General features: G+C 22.6%; 1 protein-coding gene across 2 annotated transcripts; it reads left to right on the top strand.

The window, feature by feature from the left end:
• The first annotated feature begins 105 nt into the window (after positions 1-105).
• On the top strand, positions 106-15,083 carry LOC112593911 (S-adenosylhomocysteine hydrolase-like protein 1). 2 transcript variants are annotated; one of them, XM_025338505.1, is made up of 13 exons: positions 106-966; positions 1,025-1,106; positions 2,177-2,308; positions 5,264-5,364; positions 5,432-5,503; positions 5,775-5,805; positions 8,047-8,214; positions 9,280-9,430; positions 9,514-9,666; positions 10,033-10,198; positions 14,374-14,541; positions 14,612-14,687; positions 14,760-14,844. In XM_025338505.1, exons 1-13 carry the CDS (start codon positions 913-915, stop codon positions 14,765-14,767), a joined length of 1,362 nt encoding a protein of 453 aa, XP_025194290.1. In that variant the 5' UTR covers positions 106-912; the 3' UTR covers positions 14,768-14,844. The 2 variants fall into 2 exon arrangements, with proteins under 2 accessions (XP_025194290.1, XP_025194289.1); XM_025338504.1 differs by having other exon boundaries at positions 108-966; positions 14,612-14,690; positions 14,764-15,083.
• The last annotated feature ends 939 nt before the right edge of the window (positions 15,084-16,022 follow it).

Here is a 16,022-nt window from a genome sequence, read left to right as displayed (position 1 = left end):
TCAATACATTTTATTTTTCGTAAAACCACTATTCAGTATTCAATAGGCGATAGCTAGTGTTAGGACGGTATAAAATCTTTAGTAATAACTGATAAGTAGTTTTCACGTTCGTTATCACTTGGCCACGTCTTAGTGGTGACCAAACACTGATTCGGAGAGCTTAATATTTTCTATATTCGTCAACACATTTTTACACAACATTTATAGTTTATCGGCTAATCGTTTCAATGTATCTATTCAAATATGATCTGGTTTTGCTTTAACAAAGCTGCAATCCTGTGCGTGTCTAATTAATTATTTTATCATATCATTAACATCTCTCAACTGGGAACTGCGAATTGGGCTTGTGTCAGCCCATCGTTACATTCGTATATGTGTTATATGCGAGTGTAAAAAATCTATTATCAGTAATATTTTTCGATTTACAGTTGCAAGGAGGGATCGTCAGTAGTTGTGTAGAGTTATATAATATTATTATTGTAATTAACACGATATACAAAACACGCGCCTACTATCTGTTTTACAAAATATTTCAACTACTAAGTATTTGCCATTAGGTTTATTTAAGTAGACGGTTCGGATACACAGAGGGGAAAGTAGACGTCGTCGATGGTTTGATTATAATAACATTGTTTTATATTTGTGTCGCCTCGTATAGTCGAACAAAAACAAAAAAATCTAAACAATAGAGCAATTATTATTTTACACTCCCACAAATTTGAATAATTGTCAATTTGCAACTTTCTGTTAAGACTTTTGTATTTCTAATATTTTAATAAGTTTTTTTCAAACGTTTTGTAAGAAAATATTATCTTAATTTTACCAATATCAATGGCAGTAGTTTACTGATGAATAGGATCTTAATAGTTAAATCTTTCTTTGAGGTTAAATAACTTGGTAAAAATTGCAAATATGTCTTTAAATGGCAAAGAAGTTTCATTCACATCATCAGATGTCAGTAATGAGGTAAGAGTTAAACTTTTTTTGGCTCATTATATAGTTTTAAATCTTATTTTATATTTAGAAAATCACTGCTGCAAAAATGCCCTACAAGAGCTACAGACCTAGATCTGTGTCTACATGTTCAACAGATTCATGTAGTTCTGGTAAGAATTTTCTATGGCCTAATACTTTATTTTCTACCTATTGATGGAAATCTGGTAGATTTGTCCATTCAACTTTATTGAAATATTAATGAATCAGGTTTTCTTGCATTCCAACAAAACTGTTAAACTTTTATTAGTTTGCAATTCTTTAAAATATTTAACACCATTAATATTAATAAAAAATATATTTTGCACATAATTTAACTCGGTGTTGAAAATATATGATAGTAATTTATTAGGTAGCAATAAACATAAATGTCTTAGATAAGTAGGTATATTGATAAATTCTAAAAAAACTATCGGATGTGTAGTTACTTTAATTAAAATTTATTATATTTATGTGTTGTAAATAATGTATAATATGACTATACTACCTTCCTAATTAAAACTATCTTTTTGAAAATTGTGTTAAAATAGTTCAATTAAAAATTATTTATATTTTGTTAATAATAATTAATAACACCAGTAAAAATCAGGTAAAAAAATTAAGAACATTTTGAGTTCAGTAGGACTGATCTTTTGCTAACTTTAATCTTAATTTTGATAGTTTGACCAATTATTAAACTTAAATTTTGAATATTATAAGCTTAAACAATGGCTTTTTTATGATATTTAATTTTTTTTGCATTCCATAAATGTGTATAATATTGAAACTAAAATATGTCTCAAAAAAATTAAAATATCATAAAACTGCTAAAATACAAATTATGATAATGTTTTTTTTAAATTTAAGTTAGATAATAAGTTATTAACTCTAATATTAAAGCTGAAAAAAAACAAGATTAAACCTGCCTAGTGTAATACTATATTTATGGACCAAAGAATAAACAAGTCATGCGAAAATGTCAGATATACTTTAAGTAAAACAAAATTTTATTCCTAAATTTTCTATTCTATTTGTTAAATTAATTATTTTTAAATGAAATAAATTTAATTTTTAAAACAATTAATCATTGATATTTCACTGTGTCTGTAGTTATCTATTTTAACGAAGGATGACTATTAAATTATTTGTTATTAAAATATATTTCTTTACTTTATTTAATTAAATACATTATATATTTCCACAGCAAGTTTATCTGAAGATGATACACCAGTTAGGTCTAAAATACAACAAAATAGTAAGGGATTTAGTGATTTTTGCATTAAAGATATAAGACTCAAAGACTTTGGAAGGCGTGAAATCGAATTTGCTGAACAAGGTAATATTACACTTATAATTTATAATTATATTAGCAAAAGTAATTGAAACATTTTTAGTTTGCATTTATTTTTATTTATGGATTTATTTATATATACAAATAACAAATCTTCATTATTAGAGTTGGATTTAAAGGCAATAAAATTAATAAAAAAAAAGCATTGAATTCATAAAGAAAGCAATTGCAAAATTTACTAAAAATAAAATAGTTTGTATATTTTATATTTTAACTAGTTTGTATTAAAAAGAAAATTATGTAAATTATGTACTTATGAACAATTTTAAATCTAGTACTACGCATTATAAACATATTTTAATCTATAGATATTAGATACGTAGTATAGGTACTTTTATAAACGTTAAATTAATTGGCAATATTAAATACTAAAATATTAAGTATCTAGTGATATTTATAATTAAACCCATTGAAAATAATTGATTAACGATAATGTACAGTCTTCAGAAGATCTTATCGATTTATACTATTAAGATGTATTTTGTGTATTAAACTATCAAATTTATTGAAAATTAAATAATAAAGGCATTTATAAATTAATAATGCATTTATAAGTGAAAAACCCAAAAAATCATTTATTAGTAAAAAAAATAAAACAAAATACATCCATTGTCTTACATATTAAATGACACACATTTTTTTAAAAAAATTATTTTTTTATTATTATTAAAATAGAATTTTTCCTTCAAATTCAAACCCTAGTCATTGTATAAAACTACTGATGAATAACCTAATTTAACACCTGTCCTATATTTTTTAACAGTACATTTTTTATATTCTGTAATTTTATTTAAATTATTAATATTTTGCATTTGTGCTGATAAAAAAAATTGATGTTATCTTATAATCTTTATAGTCACAGTCCCTCCACTATCTCACTATACAGATTATGCACAAATTATTTTGTCACTAAATAAGAAAAAATTAATGTTTTTGTATTATTATTGATGGTATATCTTAATGATTCTCAACATTTTTTCACAAAAACACCCCAACATAAATCCAAATAAATAGTAATATCCTTAAATAGGCCAAAGAGTATTATAAATGTCTTTAAAATTTGGAAAAAAACATTTAAATGACACCAATTAAGAACAATAAATATATTGTATTATCATATATGTTACATAATTTGAAACTTTTTAAAAAAACAAATAAGAATTTTCAACTAATTTAATAATTAATCATGTATCATTAATGTTGTTGTGATACAAAAATGTATTTAAAACAAAAAAGATTAATTATAATATAGCAAAGTTTATTATTTCTACCTTTATAACATATTATCATTTAGACTATAGGTAAATATAGTAACCATTTTTCTTGTTCACTAGATAAATACCAATTCAATTTTATTTTTTAACAAAAGTTTGTTTACAATCGGTAAATTTGGTGACTTCATTTATAATATAGTAACAACATGAAACAACATGGAGAGGAATGCCCACCAGTATTGGAACTGTTTGACTTGATTAAAATAAAATCTTATGAAATAATCTATACAATTTTTCTTTGCTAGTTAAAATTCTAATAAAAACCTTATTTAAACTTAAAAATAAATAGACTAAAAACATTTAGTTTCTAATATTTTAAATATTAATTAATGACATCTATATTTCCTGTGTTTTTTGATAACATTTTGTATATGAATATAAGTAAAATATATTAGTTTATTTTATCATAATATTTAATTTTTTAATCATCGTAAATAACAAATGGCATGCTAACATCCAATTAGTTTCAACTACTTTAATTAGTTTTTATTAAAGAAAATATCTTTATGGAAAGTAAAATTTTGTTATTCTAAAGAAAACATTATTATATATTCTAAATATTTAAAAATGTTCATCTCTAATTATTATTAATTAGTTTCAATAAATATTAAATTCATTAGTATAAAAAATAATTGAAGTATATATGGTAGTTTTATATATTTGAGCTACATAACGTATTATGACATCAACTAATTTTACTGTAGAATAAACCTATCCTCTTAATAATAACTTTCTTTATTAACTGTGATAGTCCTGATTTTTTCAATGTACATTTTGTTATTTCTAATACCTAACATAAGTAATTCAATTTTCACTAATTCACTAAATATATACCTAGTTAAATTTTTATTTTTTAATATTTCATTTACCTCAGTAAAGTTATTAATATTTCATAGTTATAAACTTAAAGATATCACGTGCATATTAAAATAAATTAATGTTTTGAAATATATATTATTGAGAATACCCTTACTCATATTAATTACTAATTAAATGTTATTGAAAATACCAAGCACCTTTATTATTTATAATTTTACAATTAAGTAACATTTAATTTTTCTATTCTTTATTTTATGTTTTTAAGGATTTCAATGTAGGTATTTTTCAAATCATCTATATTGTATGAATATATATGTAATACCATATAATTATAACTAGTAATTCTATAAGAAATATGCAAACATGTTTACATTTTTTATGAAGTATAAACTAAATTTTTATTTATTAAATTTAAATATGATTTTGGATTTCATAACTCATTATTAGTTTTAATAGTACTGGTACCATGAACATTAGAGCCATATTCTTAATCAATAGAATAAATAATAGATATTATATTAGTCTTGAATCCAAAAGACCTAATGAAGTAATATGTTTATAATCATAATTATGAATCCTAAAGACAAAATAATTCATATTCTATTTTTAACACTTAATCTGTTATAGAATATCATGCTAATTGTTTTTATAAAAAATCTATCTTATTTTGTACAATAATTAGTAAATTGTATCATACTTTATTTTGAAATAATTTTTACTTATTCATTGTTAATTTGTACAGACAATATTGTATGTAATTCAACAGATGAGTAAATTTACAATTAATATGTATTTCTGAAATATACTTTTTTTTAGTCATATACTAATACTTAAAACATTAATTTAGAAATGCCTGGTTTAATGTCACTAAGAAAACAGGTGATGGAAGATAAGCCATTACGAGGAGCCAAAATTATTGGATGTACACCTATCACTGCACCAACTGCTGTTAGTTAATAAAATATTTTTTTGTACAATTATCAATTATTGAATGTTATCATTATTATTTGTGCAGGTATTAATTGAAACATTAGGTTCTCTAGGCGCTGAATTGAGATGGTGTGCTTGCAATATTTATTCAACACAGGTACTAATAAAAATTTTGTTTTAACTAAGTGTTTATTTATTACATAACTACAGTGGAACCTCAATAACTCGAATCGATTGGGGGTGAAAAAAAATTCAAGTTATCAAAAATTCGACTTACAGAGGTTACACATATGACATGTTATAAAGTAGAGGCCAAGACATTCTTTCGAGTTATCGAAAATTCGACTTATAGAAGTTCGAGTTATTGAGGTTCCACTGTATATAAATAATCACATTTGAAAATATTTTAAACATTTATTTATTTTTAGAATGAAGTTGGTGCTGCTTTAGCAGAAGCAGGTAATAATGGGCATCACAAGTTATATTACTGATATGATAAAAATGAGGCTCATAAGATACTATGCTGAAATTTGAACTCTATACAATCTTGTATCTATTTAGTGAATGTATGGATTTTTGAATGAAGTGACATTGCATACATTTCAAAACTAATTACCTAAAAATTTGGTATTTCTGTAAATCAAACTATTTATACGACTTTTCTAATCATTAGTATAATTTTCTGAACACAACTTCATTCCTAAAACAATCTTCTAAACTGTTCTACATTTGTCATTCTGTAATGATTTCACCTTTTACAACCTACTTACTTAAAAACCTTTTGGCATCAGTTTTACCATGAATATGTATTAAGAAAATTTGGCTTTATGTTCACTTGGACTGTCATTCGACGCATGCAAAAGAAGCCTCCTTTGTTTAAATGAAGTATTAATTATAAATTATATATCAGATAGTTTATTTTTCAATCAATTTAATATGTATGTACTATGTGTCTATACTTTTTAACAAATGAGAAGGAATTATGGCAGTAACTAAGAATACTTACTATTACTATTACTTATTTGAAGTAGTAGGTTGACGAAGAAAAGAAATTTGTGTACAGCATGCATTTAAGGTTTAAGACTAATTGAATAAACCACTATTAACAATAACCTATAACTAAACATAACCTGTGACTATCATTGTTAATAGTATGGTAACTGATAATTACTATAATTTGCATAAACTTATCTTTTTGATAATTATAATTTCTTCATTATTAAAAATTTGTTTATTTAAAATAACATATGTTGCTACGCCTCTGGTAATGGATATTAGTGATTCCTTCTCATTTATAACTGAGTATATAAATATATTTTTTGTAAGTTTCAGTACCTGGTACAAAAGTTTACAATCATTATTTTGTAACATTATTTATTTGTTAGAAATTTAAAAGATAAATTGTTAATTTATTAATAATTATATTTTGTTGATTTCATTCATATTGATTTATTATTAAATTGCTATAAATATAGTACTTTTATTCAAAACTTTAAAAATTATTTCTTGCAATAGTTTTAAATAAATAATTAACTTTATTGTTATTTTCTTACTATAAAACGTGTTCTCTTATGTATATTTCAAATATCTTTAATTATGTTATGGTATTGAACTGTTTTATTTCTTAAACATTTTTATTATTATTTTTTTTAATCCAAAATAACATTTTGAGTACACGATATCCTATGTACCAGACCAATGCAAGAAAATATTGTATAATCCTTAAATCATAAATTTATGGTTAATATTTTTTGACAGTGAGGTTGTTAACCTCCCGTCAATATTTGCCACTGATACATATTTAAATTTATGCTATCCAAAAAGATAATACTTAGCTAGGTTAGAAATAACAATAATTTTTTAATTGTTTGATAGTCTGAGATTGGTGTGAACAACTATACATATTATCAAAGTAAATTCTTAATAGGAAAATGTAATTATGGTTATTTTACTCGAGTCAAATAATAATTTAAATATTTTATAACATTTGTATATCATATTTATAGTTTCTTAATAGATTTCCATGACATTTTAAATTGCATATTTTAACAAATGCAAAGGAAGTATGATCTATTGATTTTACAGTATTATCTGTTAAAACCTTATGATTCAAAAATGTTATTAAAGATAGCTATTTCTTTGAAAACTTTAATTTCTTTGAAATTAGAATAACATTGTTTCAAAAGATATGATGTTGGTTGTTTGCATATTTTTTTTAATTATTAAAGAAATCGAATTGTTAGATATTAAATACATTTTATAAAGATCTATTATAAAATACATTTTTACTTTGATACTTATTACTTTTAAACCATACAAATTGTATAATATACAATAGGAACTAAATATAGAGCGATGACATTAATTGAGTTAAATACTCTTCTTTGGTAATAATAATATTATCACTATGAAATATATAAGATATATATATATTTGGTAAATATAGACCTGTGATATTGCCTACCTAATATATCATGAATATTAAAATGAACTACAAAACATTCAACATAGTATAACATCACCATGCATTTTTGAAAACTGAAATAGGAAATTGCAACAATCAAATAAACAATTGTTTTAAATATAGCCAATGTTATTTATTCATTTATTTTTTTTATTTTTGTGCATAGTGTCCTTAACACCTATAAAAGTACTACGAAGAGTTATAATTTTTATATTAATGCAGTTACTAAATTTTAGGATTTCCAATATTTGCATGGCGAGGTGAATCTGTTGATGATTTTTGGTGGTGTATTGAAAAATGTTTTGAAGGCAAGAATTGGAAACCTAACATGATTTTAGATGATGGTGGAGATGCAACTAATTTTTGTCAAGCAAAATATCCTAATATTTTTAAAAATTTAATTGGTAATTATCTACACAAAGGTCATAGTTAATAATTATTTATTTTTAAAAAATTTGAAGTTGTGTGTTTTGAATTTTTTTTCTTATTACTAATATTTAATTTAGTTTGTTTTAGTTATCAAAATATAATTTTTTATCATATTTAGTTAATAGTATGCAAGATATTACACCAACCTGTCTGTCTCTCCGTCTCACAACAATCAAAATAGAAACAAAAAAATTCCTTACTCCTTGTTTGCAGTAGATTTTAGAATTAAATTTGAGTAGGTTTTTTAATTAGATAAACAGAGTAGAATTATTATTTTATTATTTTAATAAATTTAAATATAAAAATATTATTTATTGATATTATTAATTTTCATACCTTGCATTAAAATTTAAATACTAAAGAATATGGTCAAACAGTCATTAATGAAGTATATTTAATTAAATTAAAAAAAAAAAACATGTTATCAGTTATAATAAATGTCTAAATTACAAAATAACTGGGAGTGTCCAATAGTGTTGATTCAACTTGAATTAAGCAAATTTTATAGTGATTTAAAAGCAACAATATATTATTGTATTTAAAATAGAATATTAAGAAGTGTTAGATTTACAATAGTATAAATAAAAAGTTTTTAAAAATGTTTATGATTAAAAATTAATGATAAAACAGTAAAATAATTTATTGTTTTTTTTAAATATTGTTTGTCTGTTAATAATAAAATCATATTAGAAAATAAAATAATTTTAAGTTAACATTTATCAACACTCAAAATAAAATATTTTATCAAGTGATAAACTAAGAAATGTATAAATGACATTATTATTATCTATGAAAGAAATTCATTTTGATGAGTAACTTAAAACGATTTAGATAAAAATGTTTGAAGTCTATTCTTTCTTCTGATTATTAAAATTTTACAAAAAAACTCTTTGCTATAACTTAAGATGTGAAATTATATTTAAATAAATACAATTTTAGATTTAAACTATCAAACAAGCTTTAATAAAACTATTAATAAATAATATATTAGAATAGATGAATTTAATGACTAGTTTTAAATTGTATTTAATGTTTATTAGGAATAGTTGAAGAGAGTACAACTGGTATTCATCGCTTATATAAATTGCTGAAAGCGGAAAAACTTTTAATGCCAGCTATTAATATCAATAATTGTGTAACAAAAACTAAATTTGATAACCGCTATAGTTGTAGGGAATCTGTAATCGTAAGGTATGATTATAATTGGTTTTTGTTATTAATTGATCAATATATCTTGTAATATTAATATAAGTTTATATTTTATATTATAATAGTTTAAAAAAATGTACCGATTTGATGTTTGGTGCGAAACAAATTGTATTATGTGGTTATGGAGAAGTGGGTAAAGGATGCTGTCAATCTTTAAAGGGACTCGGTTGTATAGTTTATGTTACAGAAATTGATCCAATATGTGCTTTGCAAGCATGGTATGTATTGATGGTTTTTTATTTTTGAATATTAACTATTATTAAATAAATACATACTAATAATTTAAAAGGTATTATATCAAAACAAAATTACTATAAAATCAAATTCATTCAATTTAATCATAATTTATAAAGATTTAATATGGTGCTATTTACTATTAAAATACACAATTTAAAAGGCTAACAACCAAATATAATTGATATATTATCTATAGATAATAGTTATAGAGAAAAATGAATCTTATACAGATTTTAAACAACAAAATCACCATTTTATATGGGCTAATAAAAATATTGAAACTGAGAATTTACTGTATAAAGAAATTCATACTTTATTTTAATGAGTTTTCTGTTTTATTATTTCAGTATGGATGGATTTAAAGTTGTTAAGCTTAACGAAGTTATTAGACAAGTGGATATTGTAATTACAGCTACTGGTAATAAAAATGTAGTTGTTCGAGAACACATGGATAAAATGAAATCTGGTTGTATTGTGTGTTGCATGAGTTATTGCCATAATGAAATTGATGTGGTAAGTAATAATAGTTAAATTGGATAGGTACACAAAAAAAAATTGAATTCTTGTGTATTATATTATGTAAATTTTCTCTTATTCATAGTAATAAAAATATTACATCATGGTTTTTTTTATTTCTAATACCTAACTGATAATATATACAAAAAATAAATATATAATTTTAAGTCTGTATTAATAAAATATAGTAACAATTAGATAGTTTGTTGAACATTTTAAACATTAAAATATCCCTTAAATATACATGTTTATAGTTTTAATTATTCTATTTAGAAAAATCTATGTGTTTTAATGCCACAACTATATTATTTTAGTGATTATATTATATGTGACTTACAAATTAAAATTATATTTAACTATAAAAAAAAAAAACACTTGACCTTAAAATATAAAAAAAATGTATACACGTGGTCAATTTTTGTTATTCTTAATGAATTAATAAGTAAGTACATTAAATGAAAATATAAAAAAAGTTCACTAGTGAAAATTATACATTTTTAATAAATAAAAACAACTTTAATATTTTATATTGATAAGTAAACATGTGAATAGGTATAAAACAATAATTTTGGCTTAGGTTATGAATCATAACATATTATTTTAATAATAATTAATTAAATAAAAAACTAATACATTTAAAAAAAAAATCTAAATAATAAATATTTTACTAGCATTAAAATATTTAACTATATTCTCATTGTTATAATGTTACCAATATTTGAAGCCAAAAGTTTTCGGAGTCCTTGATATTTAGTGTAAGAGATTAAAGAATATGCTTATCCAATTGTTCTTAATGATAATTCCTTGAAATTTTAAAAAGAACATATCTACTATAATTGAATAAAAATGCTGTTCATACGTATTGTCATATTGATTTTATGTGGTTTATAGATATTAGATTAGACTTATACTAGTTACTATGAATTAGGTATATTATTATTATATGACTAAACAAGAAGTTTATGTTTATTTGATAAGCCACACATGCTAACAGTTGTTACTATTATTTATTAAAGGCCTATTTTTTTTTATCATATTTTATAGTAGACTTTTCAAGTGAATTGTTCTCAATAAATTAATTATAATATATTATTCTCAATATTTAGATCGTATTTTTTTTTTCAATAATCATATTTTATAGAAATGAATAATAAATGGCGTGGTTATAAAGATACCACATAGAGAAAGGATGTCGTCGAACTGTGCAGATGAAACTAAAAGAACGATCCAGAGTTAGCGCATCCACCAAAATATAATTCGAGCAGTAGTGATGTCGTTTTTTATAATTACAGCAAAAGAAATTTATTCGTTTTTCATTATTTTAATTTAAGTAGTAAAACTTATTATTGATTATTATAGAAAATAATTTTAAGATCATATTTTCTTCTATCGTATCAATGTATTTCCAATAATATACGACTTATTGAATAAGAAATATAATGTTTTTATTTTAAATTTTTAACTATTTTCTAATTATTATATTTAATAATATTAATACTTACGTGTTATTATGACACTCATGTATGACGATATTGGTAGTTTACACAACCAAAGTTAGGAATAATATTGTTCACACTGATCCTTCTCGCTGACGGTTATCCTAAATAGGAAAAAAACACGACTATTGATAAACTGATCACTCAACGATTTCTGATAAGGTTTTTGTGATCTAATTTGTGATTATTTTTTTTATTTGCTTATCTTTAAATTTAAATTGAAATAATTAATAATGTCTTACACATAACTAAACTTCTGAATTCCTGAATCAACGGTTCGTTTTTTAAGAACGTAGTTATTATTAATTATACAAGTGACCAGTGAGTTGTTAAAATTTAAATACATTGAATTTATAAATTTTATATTATTAAGTTTAAGTATACATAAAATTAAAAAGTATTTACAAAACACCATATTTCTTATCTTAGAAGTCAATAATTATTATTGGAAACATATCTATTTTATAGAACAAAATCTGATCTTAGAACTATGTAATTATAAGTAACTAATCATAAGTTTTACTATTTATATTATAAAAATAGAAAAACCATACAATTTTTTTTTTCTGTATGTCAAGTTATAAAAACAAAATATTACTACCAAGTCTACAACATAGTGATTCAGAAAAATTTGATGTCTATGGTCTTAAATATGATTTCAGTTAACATTTCCAAAACTTTCATAAACAAACATATAACCTCAGGTCTGTGCTCAGACTTGTTTTTCAAAGATCTAAATTTTTCTGATCAATGGTAAACATAAACCTAATTAGCTAGTCAATTATCATTTCTATTTTCTACCATGTTACTACTGAAGCACATTCTGATGAATTTGTTAAATTTAGATTATATTTTTTCACTTCAGCTGTCTGCGATCGGTGTCCTTTGTCTAATGTTCATGGATATCAGAATAAATTTTTTTAGAGTTTGATAATATTGGATAATATATATATATTTCTTAATGTAGGTACATAGTCATCTTGATATGTTGATACATTAATATTTAGTTCTAAAAATATAACAGAGAGTAAAATTTAAGTATATCTATTATACTTACGTTATTTCACTCAAGGAATTTAGGAGAAAAGATTGCAGAAAAACACCAATTTATTTACCTATAAAAATTAATTAAGTATATTAGTAATCGATTCATAAACATTTAATCTTAAGTCATCAAATATTTTTTATGAAACATTAAGTCATTAAAACTTTAAAATATCATTACTAGGTAGTGAATATTGTATTAAATATCCTTATGGCCTTAGACATGCATTTCACCTATATTAAGATCCCATACATGAGATAATGTTTGACAGAGTTATCATTAAATGCAGTCAAATATTGCATTGATGTTCCTTAAGTGTCAACATGACGACCAATATGTCAATTTGTCTGTCCGCGTGTATAGCGTTTTTCAATAAATTATATAATATTTATATATTATAAGTTCTGTGGTTATAGCCTACAAGACTATAGCATTTGCACTTTTTAAATTTATTACTCCACAAAGTTTTAAGTATTTTTAATTGTTCGTTATTTTTATTTTAATTCTTTAAAAATTACTTTTAAATAAGAATAAACTTATTGCTGAATTTATAAAAGATATAAAAATTATATTTTTACTACTTATATGTATTAACTATGAAATAAAATATTTAAAATGCATACTTATTATTTTTAATGTATTAGTATTATATTTATCAATTTGGTATAAAGAATAAGAGGTAAAAGTCCAATGCATGTTCATACTAAGGAATAACTAAGGAAAACTAAGGAATTCCCCCTTATATATCTCAATAATATACAGCTAATATCTGCTAAAAATGTTTATTATTTAGATATACATTTTATACACTTATACTATCGACTAATTAGGAAAACTCATATCTATTCTAAAAACTTTACTTTAAACAATAGTTATTAGAACATCATATCAAATTGGATTTATGATATCCAACCATGAAAAGCTGCTAAACCCACCAACATTAATAAAATCTTAACATTTCAATCCAAATGACTTGGTCAAATAACTAAAGCCTCAAACTATGTCTCAATTGATAGTATTTATTATGATTTTAACTGTACAAAATGTTGCCAAGATATTTAAAAAAATCATACACTCACTCCAGTCTCCATTACTATACCAACTTCTTAATCTCGGAACTATTCATTCCCACTATTCCCAGTGACCCTAGATAGAGTTTAAAATAAACTTAGTTTTGTGACTTACTGATATTTTTACCCTCTTCACTCCATATCGCTAAGTTCCATCATTGAATTGCTTTTTCTTTTTAGACCTTAATATTTTTAAAATCTGGCTAATTTATTTTATCTTATTTAATATTTTATTAGCTTTATAAATATATATGTTTATCGAATAAAAAATATTTACAAACCACAAATTTTTGAATTAAAAAATTTAAATATCATATTTATTATTTATTTATAATTTAATATTAAAAGTAGTAATATTTGTTTTTACTATTTTAATATTTCTGTTTATCAGAAATATAGTTTTGAAATTATGTAATTATACTCTGTAACTGTAGTAATTATATATACTCTGTGTTATTATTAGATATTTATAAATATAATATAGGTAATCTACATAATATAAGTTTTTAAATTTTGAACTTGAATAATAATTATATTGATTTATTTTTATTTCCTATAAAGGCTGCATTACGTACACCAGAGCTAAAATGGGAAAAAGTTCGTTCACAAGTAGATCACATCCGTTGGCCTGATGGAAAAACCATGATTTTACTTGCTGGCGGTCATCATGTAAATTATACATGTTCTAGCATTCCATCATTTGTCACTTCCATTACTGGTACAACCCAGGTAAATTTTAAATTTAAATAGTTTTCGTTGTTCATATTATGCATTTTAATTAAAAAAATTTTTTTTCAAGATATTAGCGTTGATGGAATTATTTAATGCTCCAATTGGTCGTTACAAGAGTGATGTATATTTATTGCCAAAAAAAATGGGTATATTATCATTTAATAATATTTATTTATTTTTTTTTATTAAACATTTTTTCAAAATTATCATTTGTTTTGGATGAGTATGTAGCAAGTCTTCATTTGACTGCATTTGATGCTCATCTTACAGAACTTAGTGATGAACAAGCCAAGTATATGGGATTACCAAAAAATGGTCCGTTTAAACCAAATCACTATAGATATTAATCTACACTTCAAATCTGGGTTAGAGCAAATACAATTTCTTGTTTCCCTCTATCAATAATTCATTATCAATAATTTTATTCACTTGCATATTAATAAGGTGTACTGAGATTCGTTTGGAAGTTAAGTTAACTTAAAAATTCCATTATCCTATTAATCAGAAAAAAATTAGATTCTGCACAAATTATATGCATATTTTATACATTTAGTATAAATATTATATTTTTATAACACAATAACAAATTTATAGATAATTCATAGTATAAAATATTTAACCAGATGTTTTATTTATATTCATAGATATAGTTGTTTAGAATATGTGTATATGTTTCAAAGTATCAATAGAAAAATCTTTCTCAATAATTTAATTCATGAAAAAATACCATTTATATGTTTCTTAGGAATACACCCTATTCAACTAATCAAGTATAGCATACTTAGTATGCGACTCCTAATAAATTTAGTGTTTAATTTTTACTTCTATACATATTTCAATTTCTTGTACTTTTGATCCTTGTGAGGCAGAAACTAATTTTCTACTATTTTACCGCTTTTAATTATTTATGAAAGATACAGAATTATGATGTTAATAAGCAATTGTACCGAATATTTTTATATTTATTTAATTAGATATTTTATTGTCTTAAATTGAAAAATATTCATGAAAATGACAAAGACTAGAATATATAAAGAATAGTTTCATTATGTTATTTAAATTAATATAGATATTAAATGTTAATATTTTTTACATAAAATGTAATGCAAGTTCAGTAAATTTATTTTATAGCTTAATCTGCCATAAATTTAATATTTATAATTGCTGAATTTAACTTAAGAAATCCTCACAAAAATATTTATAATATAATAATAAATATGTAGTAAAAAAATAATAAATTGAAACGAAAAAGTCTGAAGAAAAAAAGTTCAAAAACTAAAGAGGTAAAAAATGTATCCTTTCATAATATCAATCTACTTTAAAAAAAAAAAATGAAATTATGTGTATTAATAATATTATTTTAAAGCGTGTATGTAATTTGTATTTTCATAATATACTTATATTGTTGAAAAGTAAGAATAACAAATGTCTCTTTCAATGTAAAGATACTCAACTTAAAAAAAAGAAAAAAATGTATT

This window comes from Melanaphis sacchari, unplaced genomic scaffold (genome assembly GCF_002803265.2).
Source record: "Melanaphis sacchari strain LSU unplaced genomic scaffold, SCAv2.0 Contig212_pilon_pilon, whole genome shotgun sequence".
NCBI lineage: Eukaryota > Metazoa > Arthropoda > Insecta > Hemiptera > Aphididae > Melanaphis > Melanaphis sacchari.
The sequence above is the reverse complement of the archived record's forward strand: the minus strand, read 5'-3'. Positions and strand labels throughout refer to the sequence as shown.

What these genes read in the sequence shown, in the direction of transcription:
- LOC112593911 (XM_025338504.1), top strand. Translation starts at nt 913, where the DNA reads ATGTCTTTAAATGGCAAAGAAGTTTCATTCACATCATCAGATGTCAGT. An exon ending in CTATCACTGCACCAACTGCT is followed by an intron (nt 5,365 to 5,431) that starts GTTAGTTAATAA and finishes TTATTTGTGCAG; the next exon opens with GTATTAATTGAAACATTAGG. An exon ending in AGGGAATCTGTAATCGTAAG is followed by an intron (nt 9,431 to 9,513) that starts GTATGATTATAA and finishes ATATTATAATAG; the next exon opens with TTTAAAAAAATGTACCGATT.